This window comes from Narcine bancroftii, chromosome 5 (assembly GCF_036971445.1).
Source record: "Narcine bancroftii isolate sNarBan1 chromosome 5, sNarBan1.hap1, whole genome shotgun sequence".
In the NCBI taxonomy this organism is placed as follows: Eukaryota; Metazoa; Chordata; class Chondrichthyes; order Torpediniformes; family Narcinidae; genus Narcine; species Narcine bancroftii.
Genome location: NC_091473.1, coordinates 83,664,743 through 83,679,444, shown reverse-complemented (window position 1 = coordinate 83,679,444; position 14,702 = coordinate 83,664,743). Strand labels below are relative to the sequence as shown.

General features: G+C 37.6%; 1 protein-coding gene across 4 annotated transcripts in view; it reads left to right on the top strand.

Moving 5' to 3' along the window:
* axdnd1 (axonemal dynein light chain domain containing 1) overlaps positions 1–14,702 on the top strand; it is a 215,522-nt gene that overhangs the window by 101,932 nt on the left and 98,888 nt on the right. For all 4 annotated transcript variants that reach the window (XR_011357692.1, XM_069938137.1, XM_069938136.1 and 1 more), the window contains exons 13-16: positions 1,487–1,588; positions 6,709–6,875; positions 8,341–8,416; positions 9,137–9,371. Coding sequence is in view for 3 of the 4 variants with exons in the window: in XM_069938137.1 (XP_069794238.1) it covers positions 1,487–1,588; positions 6,709–6,875; positions 8,341–8,416; positions 9,137–9,371 (580 nt within the window). In the remaining variant the exon portion in view is untranslated. The remainder of the gene's footprint in view (positions 1–1,486; positions 1,589–6,708; positions 6,876–8,340; positions 8,417–9,136; positions 9,372–14,702) is intronic.

Below are 14,702 nucleotides of genomic sequence, written 5' to 3'. Positions count from 1 at the left end.
GCCAGCAACTCCTTGGGTGTATCTTTGGGCGTATCTTGTTTCAGTGTCTGTTAAGGATCTGGTTGCATTGCCACCAGCCAACCATCCTGTAGACATGCTGTTCCTAACCCAAGATGGGAGGCATCACACATTAGTTTTACCAGGCATCTAATATTGTAAGAAGCAAAAGCTGGAGGGCTAGTCATATGTTGTTTGAGGGAATCAAATGCATTCTGCTGATGGTCCTTCCAAGCCCACTCCACGTCCTTGTGTGTGAGGTGCAGTCAACTCGCTGGCATTAGGAATACATTTTTCAAGATAGTTTTCTATTCCAAGGAACCTCTATAATGCTGCTACATTGTGGGTACTGGCATATGATTTATGGCCTTGGTCTTGGTAGGATTGGCCTTGAGACCTTCACTGGTGAAAATATGCCCAACGTATCCCACCTAGTCCAGGCAGAATCTGCATTTCTTGGGATTGGGTCTAAGATTCACCTTCTTTCCTCTGTTGAGTACCTTTTTTAAGTTAGCATCACGCTCTATAACCATCTTGCCACTGACCAGGATATCATCAATGATGATGGCATATGGGTAACCGGCAAAGATTTGCTCCATAGAGCGCTGGAAGACTTCACTGGCTGAGTTTATACCAAAGAGCATTCTTAGAAATCTGTAACAGCTGAAAGCCATGTTAAAAGTGGTGAGTAGAGAAGAGCAATGGTCTAAAACAACCTGCCAAAATGAGTTCTTAGCATCCAGCACGGAAAACACCATTGCACCGGCCATTTGAGTTGAGGCTTCCTCGACGGTTTGCATGGGATGGTGTGGTCTTTTGAGTGTTGTGTTTAGATCTCTGAGGTTGATACATATTCTGATTTTAAACTACTCTGTTCCTGATTTAAGGACCGACATTTGGCACTGACTAGCATGGAATGTGATTTGTACCTCCTTTATGTGGAGGAACTTTGTAGTGGGGTCGGATCCAGAACAAATGTTAGTGGGGGGGCACAGTGGAATGCTCATAAACTCGTTCAGTGCCGGGGGGGGGGGTGGTGCTGTTGGATACTGGGACCTACCAGCAAGGGGGGGGGGTGATGCTGTTGGATGCTGGGACCTACCAGTGGAGAGGAGAGGGGTTACAAATATTAACACCATCTGCCTCTCCGACGCTTTTATTGCGTCAACCGTCATTAGACACTTCTGATACTTGACTCACGCTGGTGACGCAGGAGGGGGTGGGGGCAGGTCTGATGGTGAGCAATGGCCACAACCATATGGGGGAAGGGGAAATGCCCACAGATGTCCCCCTTGGCTCCAACCCTGTTCTGCAAGTAGAGGAACAAAAGAAAAATGGATTATTTGTTGCAGGACTATATACATTTTTTGCCAGAGTTTTTATGCACAATATCAAACTTTAACCTGTCAATGTTAATTTTAGATAATGGGTCCTTTGGAGTTGGAGTGATGTGACTTGGTGAAATATTTGATGATTTCTTTATTTCCAGGTAACTGAGGAACACAATCTTAAACTGGTTCATGATCTCGAAGTCAGTGAAAAGCTCTGGACTCAAATTGCACAACACTTCGTCACAGTGCTTGGCACAAAGGTAAGTTGTTGATTTCATGAATTATTTATGTAAATTCACAAATATATCAACAATATTTTAAAGCATTAAAATATTTTGAGATGGTATTCATTTTCAATCAACATGCTTGGGACAGATTGATACTGAAATGCACAATGGATTCTGGAGTTTTTCACAATTACTGAGTTTCTTACAAAGCTGGTATAGATTTTTTTTAGGAGCTCACTTAAATAAAGTTAACAAATGTACTTATGGCCAGAAATGACTTCTAACATGCTGTACATTTTTGAAAAACTTGTGAAATGAAAAATAAATCAAATGGAAACAATATATTGTTCAAATTTATTATCATCCGATTGTACACATGCAACCTGAAAAAACAGCATCTGTCCAAACCAGTGGTTTTCAAACTTTTTCTTTCCACTCACTTACCCCTTTAAGTATTCCCTAATCCATAGGTGCTCTGTGATTAGTAAGGGATTGCTTAAGGTGGTATGTGGGTGGAAAGAAAAAGTTTGAAAACCACTGTTTTAATTGTACCTAATTGCATAGTTTCATAACTCCAAATGAAATGGGCCAATGACGAATTTTTTCAATCAAAATATTTCAATAACAATTGGGTCTAGAGCAGTAGTTCTCAACCTTCCCTTCCCACTCACATACCACCTTAAGCAATCCCTTGTAGTGGCCTGCAGCCCGTGCCTTAGGCTGACACAGGAAATGGCTGTCGAACGCGATGACCTGCAAACCATCGTGTGGGCTGAAACGCCCATTTCCATAGGCCACCGGCAAAGCGGTGAAACTGGCCAATCACCACTAATGGATCGCAGGGGGCCCAATCAGGGCCCAGGCATCTGAAGTAACTAAACGACAGCCAGCCTGCTCAAACCATGCCCCAGTGGTGACGTGGCCAAGCCAACTATAAAAGGCAGAGCTTCCACTGAATAAACTCAGTGTCAAATCACTCTATTGGCGTATGTAACTTTCTTCTGTGGATTTGAGCTACAGCCTTAGGGCTATAACTGAGAGCTATAACCTAGCTGTAGCTGTAGCAACCTCATTACACCCTTACTAATCACAGAGCACTGATGCCATTTTGGGATTATGTAAAGTGGTATGTGAGTGGAAAGAAAAAGGTTGAGAAACTCTGGTCCAAATCATGGTGCACACACATTATATTGAAGGAAAAAAAACTAGTTAGTTGTAAATTTCCTACTCACTGCTGCATGTACTGTGTGGAACTCTGGTCAATGGTATCATCTCTTTAGACTGCTGAATTGAAGTGAATTAACACCACCCTGTGCCACAAGTTCCCTAGAGCACTTGATCTCTATGGCCCAATGCTTCCTGATGATCTGAACTTTTCAAATCCAACTGCCTGAGTCACTTGACTCCAATTCCCAGTGGAGTCTTCAGATAAAATCCCTGTTGAAGTCTGCTGCAATACAGGGGTCATCATGTGATGTAGAAGAAGAAGCTTTCTGAAGCTCCCGGTAAATTATAAAATAAATAAAAAATAAAATAATTTACAGTAACTTAAATAGGAGGAAAAGGAAGAATTTACCTTAATGGTGAAGATGTCAAAGAAGAATCAGCAAGTGTCAGTGACCTCAAGCTCCCAGTGAGAAATGGAGTTTTTCAATGGGTAAGGGCCTACTTACAGCAAGAAGTTGGAAATTGCAGCTCATTCTGCCTCCCATGCAGATAATCTGATGTCTGGGAAGAATAGTGGAAGGTTCTTGGAATTGGAGCCAAGAGACGCTCTCGAATGGAAAAGTGGAGACTGAGCAAGCGCACTGGCAGAAACAAGAAGAAGGAGCTCTCTCAAAATATTATCTTGGAGATCCCCAAAGTATTGAGGAAGAGGAGGAATTGGTGAATGTTTTATCAGTGAGTGAAGCAAAAAAAATTATAGTACAAGCTAAAGAAAAATGTACTAATGAAGATATAATGAAAGATCAGAACACAAATTAAAAAAAAATTGATCATATTTTAAAAGTCATGTCAAAGTTAGAGATGGAAATTGGGATTTTAAATGAGAGTGACAGCAGGAAGAAAAGGTGGATGAAACAACAGAAAGCATAGTTGATGTGGAAAAATAATTAAATGAATGGGCCACAGGAAAAGGAAAAATATGGGAAAACGATTTTTTAAGAAAAATTTAGCAGACATAAATAATAATGTTAAATTAGTGGGACTTAAAGATGGAGAGGGGGCCAAATCCCATCTGCTTTTTTCAAGAATGGTTCCCTAATGTTCTTGGAGTACAAAATATCAGAGCAAATATTGAAATTGAGAAGGCATATAGATACCCCTTTTCACATCCAGGGATGGATCAAAAACCATGCTCTATAATAATTAATCCACTGAAGATCATCCTTTGGAAAAAAGATTATAAATTCATGTTGCATCAAAATTTAAGAAAAAACTAGCCAACTTGAAAATGATTATGCCAAATGGACAACATAAGTTTTTTTACTTATATTTAAGTAGCAAAGAAGTATGTGGACAAGCTACCAACATTGAAAATTGACATGCCAAAGAGACAAAATAACTTTTCTACTGATACTGAAGTATCAAAGAAGTATGTGAACAAGCTACCAACATAGAAGAAAATTGAAAGGGAATATGAGAAATTTTGAACTTGATTTTTAAATACTGAATAATGATCCTGTAGATTTTGGGGAAAAAAAGTAAAAATTTCAGGATGTTTTCGCACTACCCGTAAAATAGAGGGGGGTGATGTTTAATCTATTTTATACCAAGGGAGGGTCTTTACCATTTAGTAATGATATCTTTTTTCATCTCTTTCTCTTGGGAAATGTCTTTGGTACTGGGTCCTATCTTTGAGGGAAGGGAAATAGGTTTTTGAAATGGAGTGTGGTGTGGGGGGCATAGAAAGAAATATGGAATAAGTATGATAACAATAAGAGAATATTATTTTTTACTCTTTTTGGAATGTGATAATTATAGACTTAAAGCAATGCTGTAAATCTTTGCTTATTTTTCTTTATTTTTGAAATCCACACTGATGCCTCTTGAATTTGGTAAAGTCAGGAAAATTAGATCCCTCTGGTTTGGATGGTAGTCCTAAGACATCTATTTCTATTTTCCTGCTTTATTCTTTTCTTTTCCTTTTTGGGAGGAGAGGGTTAGCGGGAGGTGGGTGGGGTAGATTAGGTTTGGGTTTTAGCCAACACGTATAATGGTTTATATATGGTTTATATATGATTACATTGTATATTAAAACTTTTATATGTATGACTTGAAAAATTTAAAATATTTATGATTACATAAATAATTGAAATAAATATATCTAAATATTTGGAATGATTTACACTATTACAGTATATTGTTCATTAATTTCACAACCTATGGGTATCTCTATTGTCCATACTACTTCATGGCCACTCAATAAATAAGCATCAAGTGCCTACCATGATCACTTTATTTTTCTCAATGTATGCACTTTTAAATATTTGCAACAATGCAAACCTTCTATGGATTGAATAAGCACTCTTGTATTGTGTCCAAGAATTGTGCTTGTACTGCAACATTGAAAATATGACATTTAGAATGGTCCAGGTAACATATTGAACTTTTCACCAAATACTGCAAGCTTAGCCTAGAGTTTTTTGCAGTTTCAAATTGGAGATCATGAACATGGAACTGAACCTTGCATGATAAACTTTGTCACAGACACTCAGAGATATTGTGGAATCATAGAACTATCTGCTAATCCATTGGACATTTCATAAAATAAAGATGGCTTGACTCGAAAATGAAGATGTAAGATTACAATCCTTTCATAACTATATTGGAATTGTTATCACTAAATAATTTTAAATTACCTTAATGTTTGATGACTCAGTCTGAAATTTTAGAACTGGATACAGGTAAATATGTAGAATATTATATTATACTTGCCCTGAAATGGGGTAAGGAGTGTACAAAGTTGGTTATTTTATCGAATAATCAGGGTTAAATGTACAACAGAAATGTACAATAGAAATGATTTATTGCTCTCAAGGGGTAATGGCCAATGTCATATGGTGTATTAAAATTTGTTGTCAAATACTAAAGTCTACACAAGCTGTTGTTGTTGTAAAAACAGAAATAGTGGAGGAACTCATCAGGTCTCACAGAGTCCATTAGGGATAAAGATCTATATCTGATGATTTGGACCTGATCCCTTCTTCAAGGTATGAGTAAAAAGAAGGCAGGTGACTGAATTAAAAGAAAGGCTAGGGGAGGAGTGTAGATCAACAGAAAAATAGGTGTTAATTGGATATGGAGAGGAGGCCCAGAAAGAGAAAAGGTGAGAATTAATTGGGGAAGGAGAGTTTGGCTCAGTGAATGTAGAGCTGGGGTAAAAGTAAAGACAGGGATAAGGAAAGGAGGGAAAAGACAGAGCTAGCGGAAAGGAAAGATGGGGCAAGGATGGGGGCTAATTGAAACCAGAGGTTGATATTAATGCCATCCTGTTTGAGAGTGCCCAGATGGAATAAGAGGTGTTGTTCCTCCAATTTGTGGGTGGTCTCAGTCTGGCAGTGCATGAGACCATGGACAGACATATCGGAAAGGGAATATAGCAGGGAATTTGAATGGGTGGGCACTGGGAATTCCCACTATTATAGCGACAGAGCCAAGATGCTCTACAAAGCCATCTCCCAGTGTCTTGGATGCGATGCCTGCAGTTTCATAATTGAAAGTTGCTTCTCTTGGAAAGACTATTTGAGTCCTGAATAGTGGTGAGGGAGGTGGTGTGGGCACAAGTAGAGCACCTCCTGTGGTCACAGGAGTAGGTGTCAAAAGGGTGATTGATGGGAAGGGAGGAATGGACAAGGGAGTCACAGATAGAGTGGTCCCTGAAGAAGGCAGAGAGGGGGGAAAAGAAGGGAGAATGTGTCTGGTGGTGAAATTGATAGTCTTCGTGGAACAATTATTTAGCTCAACAAAAAAAGTTCAAGTAATTATTCAGACATCCAGAGTACTCATATTTGGTCTTGTATTATGAACATTTTATATTATTTTGAATGGAACAGATTTTACAGGGTAGCGCCTCTTTAAGAAGTCCACAAATGTATGATGCTCTTCAATCATAACTTGAAACTTCTGGGGTTTTATCTCCATACTGTAAGGATGCAGAAGACCAGACTAAACTACAGGAAATTACTGCAAACTGGAGAGACCAGATGATGAAGTTCACTAAAAATCTCCAAGATTCAGAGAATTCAAGTTTTGAAAAAAGAAAATTAATTTTATCTGGCTTACAAAAATGGCATGAATATTTGTCCGAAAAAAAATTGTAAGTATTGTGGACCTGCAAAATTGTATTGGATGAGATATTTTCACTGAATCATAGGACACCCAAAGAAAGAAAAATGTATTTTAAAGATCAAACTACTGAAACTTCTACTTCAATTTTGCTCCTTCATAGGATCAAATTCTGTCACTGAGTATTAAATAAAAGAGGAAAATAGGAACTGAAGTAGCCTGTTTAGCCCATTAATTGGCCTTGCATTTGCCAATTTACCTCTTCACCTAATACATAAATATCTCTTTTTTAAATTAGTGCTCACATTGGTATCTTTTGTATCTTTCATTTTTAATTATCTATGGCTATTTTCCTTTTATAGCAAGTAGAGTTCTTGCTCATCAACTCCTTTAAAGTATAAGTTGCATCTTTCAAAATCTGTTGGTCAGAATGGGTCATTTTTAATGCAGTGCAACAGTTTTGGGTTAGGCATGCAAAGGCATACTTCAAGCATTACATTGGATGAAGACGAATAACCCACACTGCAAAGATGAGGAAATGGGACACTGAATGCACTAGGGTCCATTGTGCTTCAGTGCAATGAAGGTTTGGAGGACTTGCAAACATAGGCATATCTAGGGTTTGGCAGGTGGGGCAGAGAACTGTCCTCGCCTTACCTGCCCAATAATCTCCATCCAAGTGGTGCAGTGCTGCACTGCCAGGGCTCACTTGACTAGCATCTCATCAGGCCACTCCAGCACAGTCGGCACCTCGCTCAATGCAGATTGAATGGGCAAAATAGCCGTCTTTGTCCTCCTTACCCATAATCCCCTATGCAGCTGGAACTGCTCTGCATTTCTCTGGCTGGCATTGGCACTGGCAGAGCAGTTCCAGCTGCGCAAGGGTTTATGGGTAGGGAAGACAGTCAATTTTTCCTATCGATCCCACATTGAGCTGCTGCCAGATTCTGCTTACATACTGGAGCATCCTTGAAGCAGCCTGATGAGATGCCAGCCAGGAATGGTGCTACCGGGTGCTCAAATGAGCCCAGGTAGCGCAGCACTACACCCCTGGGATGGAGATTAATTATTGGGCTAGGGACTCTGATATTGGGTGAGTAAGGATAGGACTGTGCCCCCTTCCCTCCCCAGCAAGTGATGCTCCTGTTCTTTGCCCCACCTGCCAAACCCTAGATACGCCTATGGTTCCACCAATCAATAAGGTGGTGATTTTAGGTATTCTTTCCTGTCTGTTGTCTACGACGGTTGCATGCCCCATTGGCTCCTGGGTGCACCATAAGACGACTTGTAGATCTATACAAATAAAAAAAGTTTTGATGACCAAGTGAGTGTAGCTCTAAGGGCACACTGGCGATTCTCCATTTGAACTTCTGGCAAATGGTATGTACATTTCTGGCTTGGAAACCCTTCATAAAAAGATATTTAGTTATTGTGGCTTCTGAAAGGACCAGGTTATTTAGAAATGCACCAAGATGTTTCTGATTTGTATTGTTTAGAAAGCATCAGGGAATGAAAACTATTCCAAGAGACAAGTTAAATGCATTGATGAATGATCTAAAAGACTGGAATGAGGTGAGCAGTTCACTTAATTTTATTTTTGCATTGTTTCTTTGCCATTATACTTTACAGATTGTTGCATTAAATCATGTCACGTTGAATGAATGGCGATAGTAGCCATAATTACAGTAAGGTTTGTCTAAGTAATTTTCAGATGAGTTATGTTGAAAATCTCTTCAAATATTCTTTTATTAAAGCAAAGCATTGCAGATACCAAAAATCTGATAAAGGGATAGAAAACTTTGACACAATTCTTCGAGTGTTTCAAGCTTTATTTCTCATTCCACATAAACTATCTGACCTGCTGAGCATTTCCAGTCTTTCCTAATTTTTATTTTGTGTCATACTAGTTATAATTCCTGTATGATTATTAGAAGCTTTCTTCTTCACAAAATATCTTTGCAACTTTCTGAGGGCATGTCACCCTTTTACAGGTCTTCCATTAGTGTCCATCAGGATACAAAGCATTTCTAAAACATGAAATAGCTGGGACATGGTGGTTTCACTCTGGCACCAAATTTAACCAAAAATTAATTTTTCTTCTGCTTCATTACTGATAGGTACTGGTGCTATTTAATCAGAAATTTGTAGTTTATTTTCATCAATGATTCATCTTTAGAAACGAAAGTATGACAACAGTGTCCAATATTCATATGAAAGAAAATGTATTTTAAAAAATTTAACAACTATAGGAATAAATCTTCAATCTCTTAAATAGATTTTTTTTTCCTTTAGATGTTTACTCAAGACTATGAACGATTTGAAGGGTCACTATTTCTAGCAAATCAAGAAGCACTATTAGATATAGTCCAGCTGCAAAATGATTGGACAGATCTCAGCCTGTCCCTCTTCAATCATCACCGGTGGTCCTATGATAAAACATTACCTGAACAGCTAACAATGGAAAAATTAAACAACAGGGTGACTGCACTTTCTCATCGGTACTCCAGCATGCTGACAGGGGAAAATGGTATTTCTGAAATTATTTTATAAACCTATTTCTCTATTTAAAAACTTTTGTTGTCTTTGGAACACCCACAGATGAAATTTAAGGATTTACCTCTGGTTTCCTGTCTCAGTAGCTTAGTTAATATCAGTCTGAAGGGCCATCAGATGGTCCACACAGAAAAAAAATCATCGGTCGGTAACCTTTGTGAAAGTTGTAAGCAAAGCATCCTAAGCAAGATTTCCAAGATGGATTCACTATTCTATGGCCCAGCTTGTCCATGCTAACCAAGTTGTCTATCCAAGCTAATCCCGTTTGCCTGTGTTTGGCTTGTCTCCTTTTAAACCCTTATTACCCTGATAAATATATATAGCAACATATATTCATGAAGTTCCTTAATATAACAATGGAGTTCATGTTATTAGAGTTTAGCTGACATAATAAATTCATTATTACCCATGAAGAATAATAGTACAAGAGAGAGAGCTAAAAGATGTAAAATGAATCAGCTCACAAATTGATATAAAAATATGGAATTAAACATTAGAACACAGATGTTTAGATCTGGCCCAAATAAATCATCTTTATAGAAATCCTCAGAGTATAAGGAAGATTTAGATTACTGATATTGTATTGTAATTTTATTATTTTATTCTTAATTTTTTTTTTAATGTAATCCTATATGTTATTCATGTTATAAAATCTTAAATAAAGTTTAAAAAAAAAGAGTATAAGGAAGAAATTAAATAAATTGCAAACATAATTTCAAATTGAATGATTTTACATGTAAGCCTTCTGGATTGGAATCTAATTAAACCTGGTTATAAGATCGCCAGAGAAAAAATAGTGCAGGATTATAGATTGAGACAAGCAGATTACTTTATATTAGACATATATATCACATTATAAATTTGTTTAGTGAATAAATTTTCTTTCTCTTTCCAATATTTTTAGGGTTTTTATATATGCTCATGCATAGGTAATAATAATATATATCCAACAATATAAAACATATATTAACAAATAGCAGTAAGAAATTTATGAAAGAGGCAAAAAAACCAAAATGTATATAAAACTAAAACTATTCTAACCCCTCCCTTGTGAAGTTACGATTAAGTATAAATATTCCATTAATGAATGAAGAAACGAACAACCAAACCATAAAATGGGATCCAATAATCTTATAAATTCTGAAAATAATTAAGGAAAGGGCCCCCCCCATAAATTGAAAAATGTTACATTTCATTACGTTAGTAGAACATCTAATTTTTTCCAGAGTCAAGTATACCATCACATCAGATAACCATTAATGATGTGTAAGAGGGACAACATCCTTCTATCTCATAAGTATAGCTCTTGGAATAAGGAGAGCAAAGGCAATTACATGAGATTGCAGCCCAGACAAATTGAGATCAGCTGATTTCCTTATTCCTAAAGACAAGGTACGAAAGATATTTTCCCTATTACTGGAAAGTGAGGAACACGACCAAAACATATGAAATAATGTACCTTCTTCAGTGTTACATCTATCACACTTTGATGAGAAATTAGAATAAAATTTAGCCAATTGTACTTTGGAAAAGTAAGCTCGATGTATAACTTTAAATTGCAATAATGAATGTTGGGCTCATAGAGAAGATGCCTTAACCAATTTCAAAATAGAATCCCATGTAGCATCAGAAAATACTTGTTGTAAAGCTCGTTCCCATCAATTCCAGGGAATCACCACTATACATCAATAATAGCTTATAGAGAACTGATACTAACTTTTTGGTATTTGGTTTAAGATTATATATTACCACCCAGAAAGACTAACTTCTACTGTGATGAAATGCTTTGAGAGGCTGCTCATGGCCAGAATTAACACGAACCTAAGTAAAAATCTGGATCCATTGCAATTCGTCTATCGTCACAATCGCTCCACAGCAGATGCAATATGGCTGGCTCTCCATTCAGCTCTGGATCACCTTGAAAACAACAATTCATACATACTGCTGCTCTTCATAGACTACAGCTTGGCCTTCAATACCATTATTTCCCTCAATGTTGGTCAAGAAGCTAAGTCACTGAACCCCCTCTGCAACTGGATCCTTCACCTTCTCATTGGAAGACCACAGTCAATACGAATTGGAAACAAAGTCATCAACACAGGTGCACCCCAAGGATGTGTGCTTAGCCCACCACTACTCGTTATATACCCACGACTGTGGGGCCAGCCACAATTCCAATGTCATCTACATGTTTGCCGATGACACCACAGTTGTTGGCAGAATCACAAACAGTAATGAAGTGTACAGCAGGGAGATGGATCAGCTCGTTGAATGGTGTGACAACAACAACCTTGCACTCAACATTAGCAAAACCAAAGAGATGATTATGGACTTCAGGAGGAAGTCAGGGGAATACGACCCAGTCCTCATCGAAGGTTCAGTAGTTGAGAAGGTCAAGAACTTCAAATTCCTGGCTGTCAACATCTCCAGGATCTGTACTGGAGCCTCCACATTGATGCAATCACAAAGGCTCACCAGCGGCTATACTTTGTGAGGTGCCTGAGGAGGTTCAGTATGTCACCGAAGACTCTTGTAAACTTCTACAGGTGTACCGAGGAGAGCATTCTGGCTGATTGTATCACAGCCTGGTATGGAGGCACCAAGTCTCAGGACAAGAATAAACTCCAGACTGTTGTTAACTTGGTCTGTGACATCACAGGCATTAGACTTCACTCCATTGAGGACATCTACATGAGGCAGTGTCTTAAAAGACTCCCATCACCCAGCCATGCCCTCTTCACTTTGCTACCATCAGGGAAAAGGTACAGGAGCCTGAAGACAAGCACTCAGGGGCACAAGGACAGCTTCTTCCCCACTGCCATCAGATTCCTAAATAATCAATGAAACAAAGACACAGCTGTACTTTTCATGCACTATAATTGTTATTATTATTATTTTTTTATAGTAATGTCATACGATGGTCATGCTATGTAATTTTGCACTATGATGTTTCCACAAAATACTGAATGTCATGATTTGTACCTGACAATAAATTCTGAAATCTTCTCTCTCATTTTTAATTCCAAATCTTGAGAGAGCTTTAATACCGAGAAATCTAAAAAGCTCCTAATCTGTTAATATCTAAAAAGATTGCTTGGTTATTTTAAATTTAGAAGATAATTGTTCAAAAGAGTCCAAATTTTGATCCATAAAAAGATCTTGGAAAGATTGCATACCAAACTATGACCATTGACAAAAACCAAAATCTTGTACTGAAGGTAGGAAAAAAAGAGTTAGCTAAAAGGAAACTAATTCATAAAAATCTGTGGCATCCAAAATGTTTTGTAAATTGAAACCATATCTTCATCATAGGTTTAACAACAAAATTATCAGTTAATTTAGAAGCAGAAAAGGGTAATGGAGCTCCAACTATTGAAATGGAATACTTCTTGATAGGATCAATTTCCAAATTAATCCAATTAGTAACATCTTGCCTGTCCTTATGATTAATCCAGAAATTAATATATCTAATATTAGCTACCCAATAATATAATCTAAAATTAGGCAATGCCAATCCCCCTTTCTTTTTAGGATTTTCAAATAGTTTTATTAAGATGAGGGTGTTTATTTCTCCAAACAAAGGAAGAGATGATAGAATCGAGCAAGTCAAAAAAGTTTTGAGAACAAAGACAGGTACAACTTGAAAGATAGAAAGGAACTTGGGTAGGATATTCATCTTAATAACATTAATATGCCCAATTAGGGACATTAAAAGAGGAGACTACTTAACTAAGGATTTCTTAACATGGTTCATTAAAGTAAGAAAGTTCTCCTTAAATCAAATTGTTGAAATTCTTAGTAATAAATAATTAAACTGATTCTTAACAATTTTAAAAGGAATGGTGAGGGCTAGTGGAGTTTAAGACAAATAACTCATTTTTTGGAGATTTAATTTATATCCAGAAAATTGTCCAAATTGATGAAGGAGTGATAAAATAGTTGCAATCAAATGACCAGGGTCAGATCTATACAATAAAAGGTCAGAATAAATTTTATCTAAAACCTCAAACACTTCATACAATTCAGGAATTCAGTCTTTACTCTCCATGTGTAAATTGTGCAGACAATATCGTTTCATGGATAGATACAGAAAATAAAAATGGAAACTGAATACAAGAATTTAAGTACAAGGGACTAAACATAAGGAAATGGAAGTTATGTTACAATTGTACAAAACTGATCATCTGATTTGGGGTGGCACAGTTGGCCTAGCGGTTAGCGCAATACCTTTACAGCACCAGCAATCAGGACCAAAGTTCGAATCCTGCGCTGTTTGTCAGGAGTACATTTTCCCCATGTCTGCGTGTGTTTTCCCCAGGGGCTCCAGTTTCCTCCCACCCTTTGAAATGTACCGGGGGGTGAAGGTTAATTGGGTGTAAATTGGGCGGCATAGACTCGTTGGACGAAATGGCTTGTTACTGTGCTGTATGTCTAAAAGAAGGTGATGTTAATTTTCCAGAAGGCCACCTGTATTCTAAGAGTTAAATGTGCATACAAAGAACATACTCTGGGATTTAGAAAGTATGTATGATTCGATTGAAGTTTTCAAAATAATGGGAATCAGAGTTAAACTATTTCTGCTGGCTGGGAGATTGGGTCGAGGTAAAAAAACCTAAATTCAGAAGTGAAGCTAGCAATCACTTCTGCGTCTAGGTTGTGGTAGAAACTGGAAGTGTTCTTGGTCACCCCATTCCAAGAAGGACAAGGAAGCTCTGGAGAAGGTGCAGAAGAGATTTACCTAGATGTTGCTTGGATTGGAAAATATTTCTTTTGAGGAAAGTTTAGCAGAGCTGGGGCTTTTCTCTTTGGAGTGAATAAGGATGAGAGAAGACTTAATAGAGGTCTGCAAGATTCTGGGAGGCAGGGCCAAGACCTTTTTCCCAGGGTGGGAGTAGCAAACTCCTGAGGACATCTGTACAGAGTGATGCCACAGATGCTCTGTGATTAGTAAAGGATTATTTAAAGTGGAATATAAGTGGAAAGAAAAAGTTTGAAAACCACTATTTTAATCGTACAGGGTTTCATAACTCTACAGGAAATGGGCCACTGATAATTTTCTCAAGCAAAATATTTCAGTAACAGTTGGACCTAGAGCAATGGTTTTCAACCTTTTTTCCTCCCACTACATAATCCCTTACTAATCACAGAGTACCTATGACATAGGGATTGCTTAAGTAGAATGTGAGCGGAAAGAAAAAGTTTGAAAACTATTGGTGTAATACTTGTCAAATAGCTTATGAGTTGGTGTGTAAAATGAATTTTGGGATATTATCTAGAGTGCTTCGTTGAGAACAGAAGAAAATTA